Source organism: Artibeus jamaicensis, unplaced genomic scaffold (assembly GCF_021234435.1).
Source record: "Artibeus jamaicensis isolate MK-2021 breed Jamaican fruit bat unplaced genomic scaffold, CSHL_Jam_final contig_471, whole genome shotgun sequence".
NCBI lineage: Eukaryota > Metazoa > Chordata > Mammalia > Chiroptera > Phyllostomidae > Artibeus > Artibeus jamaicensis.
The window spans coordinates 5735406-5747405 of NW_026521850.1; the positions used below are offsets into that span (position 1 = coordinate 5735406).

Consider the following 12000-nt stretch of genomic DNA (forward strand, 5'->3'; position numbering starts at 1 on the left):
TTGCCAGGCAGCCAGCCCCAGGTTCCTAGGAGGGGCTGTGGGCCCCAAGTGCGGGGTGGAGGATTAAAGACACAGGCCACGTAGCGGGCAGGACCTGGATTTGCCAGCAGGGCCTGGATTTCATGCCCGCAACGCCAACCTCCTGGTTGGGGCCCTGGTCTTCCAGGTCAGTTCCAACCCCATTCATTGCCATATCCCACCCACAGACGCAGGCCAGCAACTGAAGACAAGCTTCCTTCACCTCTATGGGACTCTGTTTTTCAAAAAATCTTTTGTGTAAAGTGGAAAGCAGAGGTCTCAGAGTCCCCGTCACATCATTTCCAAAGCAGGGACAGTAATACGACCAGGTTCATCTATTGTTGTAAAAAATTAAAACAAGCGGTCCATACAGAACACCAGGCAAGGTCAGGGCCAGGCACAGGCTAAGAGTTCAATGCAGAGGGACGCCACTTTGCCCCCACTACCTCTCCAGGGGCATCTGAAGTCCTGGGAAGCCTGCTGAGGGGGAGGGCGGCCCCCCCGCGCTGCGCCTGGGCAGCCCCCACATCCTCACCTCAGATTTGAGACAACCAACCGCGTTCATAAGACTGTCAATCTTCTTATCATAACGGTTCATTTTGCAGTGACCTGAGTTGTCATCTTCTGTAGAGAGGTCACTTAACCGCATCACTGAGACCAGCTTTTCTGACGATGGGGGCGTGATCTCCAGGCAGTGAGGTGGATTCTAATGCGGGGGAGGGAGAACACAGGCACCCATAAGGCAAAGCCCCCGGCCGGCAGCTCCGCCGCACCTGCCGGTCCGCTGGAGGCAGGAAGGACCCAACGGCCGAAGGGCCAACCCCGGGATCATGAACCTTCTGCTCCTTCCGGAAGGAATGTCACCTGCCCTTGTTTAAGTGTTTTCAAAGGTTTTCTAACAGAGAAATGAAGTTTAAAATAAAGAATATGGGCCCTGGCTGGTGTAGCTCCGTGGATTGAGCGCAGGCCTGCGAACCACACGATCGCGGTTCGATTCCCAGTCAGGGCACATGCCTGGGTTGCAGGCCGGTTCCCTGCAGGCCAGTTCCCAGCAGGGGACGCACAAAAGGCAACCATACATTGATGTTTCTCTCCCTCTCTCCTCCCCCCCTTCCCCTCTAAAGATAAATAAATAATAAAATATTTTTAAAAAACATTTAAAATAAAGAATATGACAAAAATGGCAGAAACAGTAAAAAGTTTGGGGTAAGAGATGTTTTTCATATGCCTAGGGTAGAAGTGAAAGATGTCAGAATCTTTTAAATGAATATGAATGCCTAATAGTAGACAATTGCAAAGGCAACCAATCTTCTATAAAAGGTATTTTAAGGACAAGTGAAGAAATCTGAATACGTACCAGATAACGTATGATATTTAGAAATAAAGATTTTAGGAGTAATCATTGTTATTTTGGTTAGGTAGAAAATTATTAGAAATGCATACTGAATAATTTAATATGGTATGTCATCTAAAAATATTTCAACGTATCAACATATATTTTTTTTACAAAATTTTTAAATGAACGTGCCCCTCAGAAAAGTCCATGTAGCCCTGGCTGGTGTAGCTCAGTGGATTGAGCGCAGACCTGCGAACCAGGCAATCGCGGTTCGATTCCCAGTCAGGGCAGATGCCTGGGTTGCAGACCAGTTCCCTGCAGGCCGGTTCCCAGCAGGGGACGCACGAAAGGCAACCATACATTGATGTTTCTCTCCCTCTTTCCTTCCCTTCCCCTCTAAAAATAAATAAATAAAATATTTTTTTTAAAAAAGTCCATGCAAAGCTGTATAATACTTTGCTTTGAGGGCTTCAGAAAAAGAGCCCTGGCCAGGCGGCTCAGCTGGCTAGAGTGCCGGCACCACATGTCACGGTCACAGGTTTGATCCCCAGTCAAGGAGGAGCAAGAATCAACCAGTGAACGAATAAATAAGTGGAACGACGAATCAACGTTTCTCTCTCTCAAATCAATAAATAAAAATTAAAAGAAAAAAGACTTTTCGCTCTGGCTGGTGCAGCTCAGTGGATTGAGCGCTGGCCTGGGAACCAAAGGGTTGCCGGTTCAATTCCCAGTCAGGGCACATGCCTGGGTTGCAGGCCAGTTCCCGGCAGGGGACACATGAGAGGCAACCATACATTGATATTTCTCTCCCTCCCTCTCCCCCTCCCTTCCCCCCTCTCTAAGAATAAATAAAATCCTTAAAAATATATATTTAACAAAAAGACCGCAGAGAGAATATTATAATCCGGGATCCAAGATTTTCATGGGCTTTGGAGAAATCGAACTTCAGTCATTCTATACATTATTCTGACGTACTGAGTAGTTGCTACTTCTCATTATTTGTACAGTTTTTTTACTCCTCTTGAGCCACCTGACTTTCTCAATTTCCAGGACAAAATGATGACCATCAGGATTAAAAGGAAGTGTTCATTCAGGCTGCAACTGTTACAGCAAACAAGCAGATCTCAGCGTACGATTTAAAAAACGCGTGTGCCTTCAGAATTGATTGAGAACGTGAACCAATATTGAAATTCAAGGCAAGGATATACAGAAATGGATGACAAAACAGTACTGGTTAAATACTAGCGTGCAAGGCAAACACAGTCAAAGCACGTTTTAAAAGAAGGATACAGTGTGACAATGAAGATATGAGCCCATTGCTACAAAAATCAAAAAAGAGTCTGTTCATTTGAAAAGATCAGGAAGACTTGCAAGTGACGTGGTCTTCCCAGGGTGGCAGGGTCACAGCTATTTTTTAGATTCTTCCTTAATTTGGATTTTCTTTCTTTTTCTTAAAGATTTTATTTATTGTGTTTTAGAGAGAGAGGAAGGGAGGAAGAGAGTGAAACAGCAACGTGCGAGAAAACATCCATTGGTTGCCTCACCCACACCCCCTGCCAGGGACCTGGCCCAGCACCCAGGCGTGTGGCCTGACCAGGAATCGAACTGGTGACCTCTTGGTTTGCAGAACGATGCCCAACCAGTCACACCAGTGAGAAATAAGTTTTCTAATGTGCCAACAATAACTATGCATAGTTTTTATAAGAAAAAAAGTTATAGGAAAATACATAGACAACATCATTATAATCAGAATTTTTAAAAAACTGCATAGGAAAAAGTGAGAGTAAAAGTACTAAAATACTCATTTTGTATTATTCAAAACTAATGAATTATTCTTGGGAGTCGTGGCAACAAAAACAGGAGCAGAGGGGGTTCTGGGGAAGCTGGGCAATGGCCACACAGATATTTTCTAAGAAATCATCAAGCAACACACTTCTAAAGTGTCTATTAGAGTAGGAGAATTATAGATAATTTTCTCCTTTTCTGTATCTTCAACTTTCCATAATAGAAATAGGTCACTTTAATAACAGAGAAAAAACCCAGACCGTCCTTCCCCCAAAGCTAATCTTCTGTACCAGAAGGGGTTTTTAGAAATCAAACTAGCCCTGGCCAGGTGCTCAGGTTGTAAGTTCAATCCCTGGTCAGGGCACATATAGGAATTAACCAGTAAATCCATGGATAAGGAGAATAACAAATTGATGTTTTTTTCCTCTATCTCTTTCTGTCCCTTCCACTCTCTCTCTCTAAAGTCAATCAATAAAAAACATTTAAAAAACACTTTCATGTGCCTTTGAAAAAATAAAAATCCAACTAGAACCCTCCCGCACGCAGCAGCCTCCGGGCCCGTGAGCCGCCCCACCAAAACCCCCTCCTAGGGTCTCTTCTCTCTTGTCCGAAATGGACAGGGCGCCCAGGCTGCGGTGTCCCAGACACTCGGAGGGCCCTGGCAAGTCCCAAACCGCGTGCAAGACGGCTACTCTTTGAGAGATGACAAGATGACACGTCGCCTCTCTGGGCCCCTCTGTTTCTGGACTCCGCGGCCCCAGGACTGGAGGGGCCACTGAGCTCTCCAGAGGAGGCCACAGTTCCTAGCAGCCCATGTCAACGGGTAGTCAGTTCCCACAAAACTGCCAAGTCTTCTTATTTTTTTGAAAAGCATTTTAAGTGTATAGGCCTGGCTGTAACCGAAGCGGGCCTGCGAACCAAAGGATCGCGGTTCGATTCCCAGTCGGGGCACATGCCTGGGTTGCAGGCCAGTTCCTGGCCGGGGATGCATGAGAGGCAACCGTACATTGATGTTTCTCTCCCTCTCTCCTTCCCTTCCTCTCTAAAGATAAATAAGTAAGTTTTTTTTTTAAAAAGCATTTTAAGTTTATAAAATATAGTAAGCTTGTTATAAAGAAATTCAACCAGGCCATAAAAAATAATCAACCGTTAGAGGCTTCCACATTCCAGGGGTGAGCATAGCTCAACGCTTCCTATGTAATCTCCCAGGAAGCATCTGATGCGCACAAACGTCTCCACGACACAAGGCCGCGCAGACGCCCTTCTCTGCGCCATCCAGCGCCGAACTCCATACTCCGTGTGACCGTGGGACTCGTCATCGGGTACAAATACTGCCCCCACCTCCTGTCACGTTGGCATGGCATTCCACTATGTGAAGGTATCATGATTTAACCAATACCTTCCTGGTGGATTATTTAGCTTGCTTCCAATTTTTCTCTACTATAAACAATGCTACAGCAAACATCTTTATACACAGATCCCTGTACCTTCCGTGACGTTTTAAGGGTAAATTCCTAAGGGAGAAATTACAGAATCAGCGTTCCGATGGCTGCTGCCAAGCTGCCTCCAGGACAGTTGAGTCGGTTTAAGGACCCTCTCACAAGCTGTCTGGAAAGATTCACTGATACCGCTCAGGCTTGACAGTACAAGACTTCTGTAATCCTTTCAACTTTTTCCACTCAACAAACGATAGCTTTTTGTTTTTAAAATGGAGTTGTTTTTCATTTATATTTCACTCATTATTAGTGAGGTCCTCAGAGCAAAAAAAATGACACCGTGTGAATTCCAATCTTTCCTGTAATTTACACACACGCTCGTTAGAACACGTCTCATTCACTCCCTAGAACATTCCGCTCTATCTTAATATCTTAGAGAAAAATTAATAAACCAAGAGGTCAAAACCACAAGTATGATTATAAACTTTAGAGTACTTACTTTTATTTATTTCTAATTTTTAAAGTAATAAACTATTAGAAAAAGATGAATCTTTCCAAACAGAGCAGGTATCACCATTTTAAAGTCATCTCAAGTCCTATATGTCCCAATAACGAGGCCTTTGCCTGAAACATGGCCGAGAGGCCCTGTCCCCTCACTGAGTTTTCTCCCTGCAGGCCACCGGAGTGTGAGCAGAAGGCAGGTTGACCCAGGGCCCAGGGGCCCCGCATGAGTCTCAGTGAACACACGGAGCATGAGGTGCTGCGGGGATGAGGGACAGGCAACACATGCTGAGGTGTGGCTAAAAGAAAGATGACAGTTCTCTTGGGATCTTGACAACTAAATCTGAAGGCAATTGTGCCCCAGGAGATTGTCCCCAAAGTGGCTTTGATGGTTTTTGTGGAACGTGCCCACCGTCTTAGGGTGACTGCCTGAGAGGAGACGCTTCTTTCCTCGATACATACCTTCTGGTGCACGTGTGCTTTTGGTTACGCTTCGGGTCCTATCGCAGTTACTTGGAGAAAGACATGCAGCCCCTCACATACACAGTAGAGGGGTCAAGAGGGCCCTGGCCGGGTGGCTCAGTCGGTTAGAGCATCGTCCTGACACACTAAGGTGGCAGGCGCGATCCTCAGTCAGGGCACATAAATCAACCAATGAACGCTTAAATCATTGAAATGACAAGTTGCTCTCTCTCTCTCTAAAAATCAGTTTTTTAAAAAGTCCAGAATCTTGAATGAGATCCTCCCTTCAGTCCTAACTCCAGCTCTGCTACTTGCCCTGTGAGCCTTCACCGCTCTGGGCCTCGGTTTCCTCGTCCACACATCAGGAGAGCAGGACCTACTACACCACAGTGCTGTGGGGGACTCAAGAAGACTCACGCACTTTCGGGGCCCAGCAAGGCTCTAAGTAACCGGGACCCACAGGGATGTCTCTAACAGCTACAGCCGACCCTGAGCCAGACCGACCCTGAGCAGGCCGAGAAGAAGAGCCTGAACAGGAGTGAGCCTACCTCCCACTTGCATCCCACATGCCGGGTGGATGATTTTCCAGGGGGCATCCAAGGTACCTTGGTTTTCACCCGGACACTCCGCCGCACATTCACGGTGTCCCCTTTCATTCCGCGCTTATGAGATTTCTGTGGAAAGGGACAAACCCAGGGTCACTTCCCCACAGCTCGTGGTGGCGTCACTCTGCTGGCATCCGACTCCAACGCTGCACGGGAGCCTCTCCTGACTTTTACCACCGTTTCTGCATGACAGGCCTGCCTACCGTCTAACCAGGCACCTGAGACCCGCCATCAAGAGCGTCTGTCAAACCTTCGGAGCTGGCAGTGCGAGGAGGCTGAGCTGCAAGGCGTCACCCTGCTCCGCAGCCTTCACCTCGCCTCACGAGCATGCTCCTACCTGGCTGCCGGGCGCTGACGGTTTCGGGAGTTTTTTTATGTGGACGTGGACAGGGGTGTTCTCATCCACGTGAACATGTAAGGGGGGAGTTGATGAGCGGTCCTTCATGGTTTGCTTCTGGCAGGCCGGGGAAGACAACACAAAAAAGGTTGATCTGCGGATGAGTAAACTGGGCATAAAAAACAGAGCTGGCAGCCTCTGGGGGCCACTGCAAGCCTAGCCACCAAGCAAGCAGGACAGCTACTGACTACAGCATGCAGGCGGGAGCCAAGGCGGCAGTGCTATGCAGCAGGGTCCTGCAGAGATCCCAGCGGGAGACCACCAGTGAGATCCAGGTCCAGCCGAGAGAAGGGTCTCCACAAAAGAGCCCGAGCCTCCGTCCCAGCCTGCTGGAGCACGGCCGTGGAGCACGGCCGTGGAGCACAGCTGGGCAGCAGGTGAGTCCCTTCTACACTGTAATCTGCACTGCACATGCGTGTTAGCAGGGCAAACACACAAAATTAGGGTGCAAAACAAATCAGGCAGCAGGCAGGGAAGGGGTGATGAAAACAGAGAGCTAGAGGGAATGCCAAGATGAGAAGGTTGTATCACTTCTAAAAAATATATCAGCAAGGCCAAATCCCAACTACATACACCTCACTCACCATCAGCCCCCAGCCCCCTCTCTAATCTTCTTCTTATTTTTGTTATTAAAATGTTTTGAAATTTGTTTGGAAGGATGAAGACAACCTCCTTGCACCTGGCAGCCTTACCACAAGCAAAAAAAAAAATCAGTCCATCAGCAGGACACAAATGAAGGCACCTAGCAAAGCATCAGGCTGCCATGCTTTCAGGCAGGGCAGGGCGGTTCCTGGAAGAGGGGGTACCGAAGCGTTTCTGGCAGCGCTTCAGACCAGAGGGCCGCTCCTTGTGCGTGTCACCTACCGTCACTGTCACACTGGGTACGCCACAGGGTGTCCTCAAGACCTTTTTCTGCGTGAGACTTGTTACTCCGTTCTTCCCACACGATGGAAACCTGCACCCAGGCACAAGGACCAGATTATAAGCGGACACTTAGGGCTCTTCTATTTCCCAGAGTTACATACTACATGTGGTGGGAACATGGTGGCAGTGATGAGGACCAGTCTGGGGTCACTTGGCTCCCTTCACATGGACACCAAGCATGCATGGTGTGCCCTGCAGCGGGATGGAAACAGGGGTGGTGGGCGTTCACAAGGCTGGCCTTTTAACATGCCATCGCATCACACGGATTGTGACCTTTTGCTGAAAAGCCCAGGTGTCATCCTGTCAGGTGACAAAAAGCAGGCAGCACAGGAGCAGCAGCCAGGGTACTCATCTGGCTAAGGGTGAAAGTGCCCAAGACAGTGCCTGGAGCACAGGCGGCTCTGAACCAATGCTCAGGAAACGACTGACATGAGAAGACAGGGCAATGAGCTCTGGAACAAAGTCCCTGTGGCTCAAATTCATAAAACTAACAGTCAAATGATCAACTAACAGGAGGAAAATTTAGTGTTAGCCAAAATAGCTCACTTGGTACTCTTTAAGCTTTTAAGAAACAGGGTTATGCCCTGGCTGGTGCAGCTCAGTGGATTGAGCGAGCCTGGGAACCAAAGAGTCACCAGTTTGATTCCAGGTCAGGGCACATGCCAGGGTTGCAGGCCAGCTCCCCAGCGCGGGGCTCGAGAGAAGCAACCACACACTGATGTTTCTCTCCCTCTTTGTCCCTCCCTTCCCCGCTCTCTAAAAATAAATAAATAAATAAACGTTCTTCAAAATAAACATAAAAACACCATATATAACTCATGTTATACACAAACAGCCCCATCACTGGATTTGCAAATGTAGTAAACATTTCATCTCCAAAATCTGGCAGCAAGACACTCAGGAATTCCAGGATGGGAAGGCACTTGAAAAGTTCATTGGATCCATCCCACTGCCTTCTAACAGCCCCAAAATATGACCTCACCCTCCCCACAAATACCTGGAGAAATAATGCAACATAAAAATGCAATACAAAAACCCTTGAGCCTTTTAGCCTGCATTTTGCTCTTATAACACAACCTGATAAATGACAGAAAATATTTACTGGGCCCTACTAATCCTTTAGCTGAGGAATACCAAATCTGAGTAGGTTTCTTCTTCCTCTTCTTCTTCTTCTTTTTCTTGTCCCCTCATCAGTTAGAACATTTCTGCTCGCTTGAAGCCAGAAGATCTGGGTAATCTCTCCCCCTCAAACCACTTGGTTTCCAGCAACGCCTTGCTAACTGCCAATCCATCTCCTACACCATTGTCCTTCGTTTACTCCTGGTCTCCTTTCAAAAGGATGTGAGCCTTGTACTCCAATGAGACAACAATAGTGACCCAATTTGCTACCAGGAACTGGGACAACTCGGAAGAGAGGGAGAAAGGGAGGGAGGGGAGCAGAGCTGAGACCCGTGCGCACGCAGTTTTTCCCCTCCTTCCCTTTAAAAACGATTTCCAAGTATTTTGGTGCAGACTTTCAATACACTGAACAGAGAAGCTGAAAAGAGAAGCCTCCAGCAAGCCTGGCCCTGGGGCCCCTGACCACCTTTCCCTGCCCTCCGGTGGAGGCGCCCCCCCCACTGGCAGTACCTGGGGGAGCCGCCTGAGGATGAGGCAGACATGACTAGGCATCAAAGCCGCAAAGGTGGGCTCTGTTCAGGGGGACCCAGAGGGGCTTGTCAATGAGACTCTCAGGGGCCCGGCATCAAACGTCCTCTCTGAGGAGAGGAGGGTGGAAGCTTTGGGGGTAGCAGTTGGATGAAAACTTGGGAGGCGCTCCTCTCTACTGTCCAGGTCGCACAGCAACTGTCCTGCCAAAGTGGGGGGAGAGAGGAGAGGCTGAGCGACCTGCGGGGCAGTGGGTGGGCGCTGGTAAGTGGGCGAGGGGCGCAGAGGGGGCTCCCTTCTCCAGGGAGAACAGGAGGCAGAACTTAGAGGTAAAGGACCACCATGCCCAGGCCCCGGGAGGGAGGGTGGGGGGGGCCACCAAGTGGAAAACCTGAGGTGCTAGCTGACGTGCGTGGAGGGCGGGAGAGAACCGCTAGGCCCCAAGTGGGCCCGAAAGGGCCAAAACCGGCGCAGGGTGCGAGGGTTGTGGGGGCTTGTCCTGGCGGAGCCGGGGCAACTGTCTCCTAGGAGAAGGGGCGTTCCCGACTGAATCGACTCTAGATGAGGACCAATAGTATTTGAAGGAAGGAAAGCGGAAGCAACTGGGGGAAAGGGGCGCTCAGCCACGAGTGGGCACCCCCGGTGGCGGAGGGAAAATCCTCCCGATCGAAGCAGAGGCCGCTGGGATCTAGTGTCCAAGCTGGAGCGGATTAAATGCCTGGTTGTGCGGGAGCCGACCTCCGGCGGGTGAACCCGCTCCAGTGGGGTCGGGGACCGGAGGCGGTCCCCAGGGGACAGCGCTGCGTACGAAGATCGGGCAAATAACTGTCATGACGAGGCCCCCGGAGAGGGAAGGGCGGACCAGGCGACGCCCTCAGGCAGGGAAGAGGGCGGGGGGCCAGTCTCCGTCGGCGGAGAAAAGGAACGACTACCCACCGGCGGGGAGCTGGGGACTAGCTTAAGCCCATAGAGAGAGGGGCGAAGCCCTGCCGGAGGGCAGCAGAGGGGCTAGCCGAGCCCCGCCGGTGGCCAGGTGAGGAGGGAGGCGGCGGGCCGGCCAGTTAGCGGGAGGAGACGGCCCGCGCCAGTGGGCGGGGCGGGGGTCCAGATTCTGACGGGAGCAGAACTAGAGCACTAGAGGACGGCGGGCCGGGGGCGACCCGGAGGGGGCAGGGGCGGCGGCAAAACGGCGAGGACCACTCCGCCCACGGGGACCCGCCCCGGCACCGGCCCCGGAGCGCCCAGGGTCCTGCCCGCCGGCGGCCTCTCACCAGGAGCGACACGGCTGAGCCCAGAAACGCCTCCTTATGAAGTCGTTGAAATCGGCGGCCAGGGTCGTGCCATGGAGACGCCGCGGCGGATGTAGTCCAGCTCCAGCGGCGGCTCCTCCCCGCTTCCGCCTCCTTCTCCGACACACGGTCGGGAGCTCGCCCATTGGCCAGTTCAAACCCCCCGGTGAGCCTCTCGGGTTTCGCCATTTAGGCCCAGCCCCTGGCGTCACAGAGATGCCCCCTCCGCCCTAAGCCCCGCCCACCCTGGGCCACGCGGCTCGTCGCCATGGATACGCGCGACGCTACCAGCTAGCCTTGCCCGGGCAGGCCCTACGGTTCTGGCCCCGCTACCTTCTCTGTCATTTTTGTCCTGCCTTCGGTCCTCCTCGAGTCCCAGAACTTAGAGGAGCGCCACAACCCTAACCTGCTCCATTTGACACGTTTTAGGAAACTAGGCACAGAACAAGATAGTGGCCGGAGCTGCGCCCTGCTTCGGGAAATCCAGCCCTGTCTCTAATCTGCTGTTGGTGCAGAGATGGAACCGGCCTCTGCTCACCACTCAGACTCTCCCCTTCGCCTGTGTCTTTGTCCATACAGGAGGAAGGGTCTGATTTCCCCGCACTCTTCACCGCCATCCTGCACACTGAATGCAACTGTGTGTACAGACCTACTTGGATGAGGTTTGCGAGGAGCCGCCATCTTCTCAACTATGCTTCACAGTCAGCCAATCAAGAAGGAGATGTAACGTGACTCGCGGGGGGTTCGCTGGATTTCTGGAGACTTGAACTTCCTTTGGCCCAACCTGGCTTCCAGTTCCTTGACAGACCCGTTTCCATGACCTTTACCCCGCCGCTATCACCTCAGCCGTGCACCGCCAGGCTCACACAACTGGTCCACCTGAAATTTTAAGTTCCGACTCCCCACTCTCCAAACAGAACCTGCTTCTCTCTCTCGCTCTCACAGTCTAATACCTACTATATCCATTTTTTCAGTGTTGGGGAGCATTTTACTCTCTTCGGCCCATTTGTTTTTTTCCCTGTTGACCAAGTGATAGATTCCCCAATCCCTGTAACCCAACCATCTGAGACTCTGCAAAGATCAAACCCACAAATTGTTATCTCTCTTGTGGCAATGGCCACTCTTATTTTTTATTCTTTTTATTAAGTACTTCTTATTTATTTGATATTTCTTTCATTTTTAAAAAATATTTTATTTTTTTATTATCAGAGAGAGGGGAAGGGAGGGAGAGAAACATCCACGCATGAGAGAAACATAGATCAGTTGCCTCTTGCACACCCCCAGCTGGGGACCTGGCCCAGAAAATCCACCCACCATGCCATGCCAGCCAGGGGTCCATGTAATTCTGAACTGACCCTTCCTGACCTTCCCAAGGGGATGAGAGAATTAGAGAAAAAGTAGAAAGGAGTCTTCTCAAGCCTGCCTGAGGGCCAGGCAGAAGGAAACCTCCACATGATCCAGCCTTGTGGACCAGGAGACTGTGAGGGGTTTGGAGCAAAAGCCAATATGCGTTTTATTGTCAGCACATGCTCTGTGCACGAGTTCCCTCTGGAATTTGGTGCAAGGATGTGGTGAGTGCGATTAATACAGAGCAGTTAAA

The 12000-nt window shown here is 50.6% G+C and overlaps 1 protein-coding gene across 9 annotated transcripts in view; it reads right to left on the reverse strand.

Moving 5' to 3' along the window:
* Positions 1–10547, reverse strand: part of ODF2 (outer dense fiber of sperm tails 2) — a 32473-nt gene extending 21926 nt beyond the window's left edge. Inside the window, exons 1-6 of one of the 9 annotated variants that reach the window (XM_037150758.2) lie at positions 10383–10464; positions 9094–9314; positions 7405–7495; positions 6481–6597; positions 6087–6212; positions 554–724 (exon numbers count right to left, since the gene is read on the reverse strand). In XM_037150758.2, coding sequence (XP_037006653.1) covers positions 554–724; positions 6087–6212; positions 6481–6597; positions 7405–7495; positions 9094–9125 — 537 coding nt within the window. In that variant the 5' untranslated portion in view covers positions 9126–9314; positions 10383–10464. Of the gene's footprint in view, positions 1–553; positions 725–6086; positions 6213–6480; positions 6650–7404; positions 7496–9093; positions 9315–10382 lie in introns of those variants that run through there. The other 8 variants (XM_037150639.2, XM_037150565.2, XM_037151133.2 and 5 more) reach the window with 8 other exon arrangements.
* Between the last annotated feature and the right edge of the window lie 1453 nt (positions 10548–12000).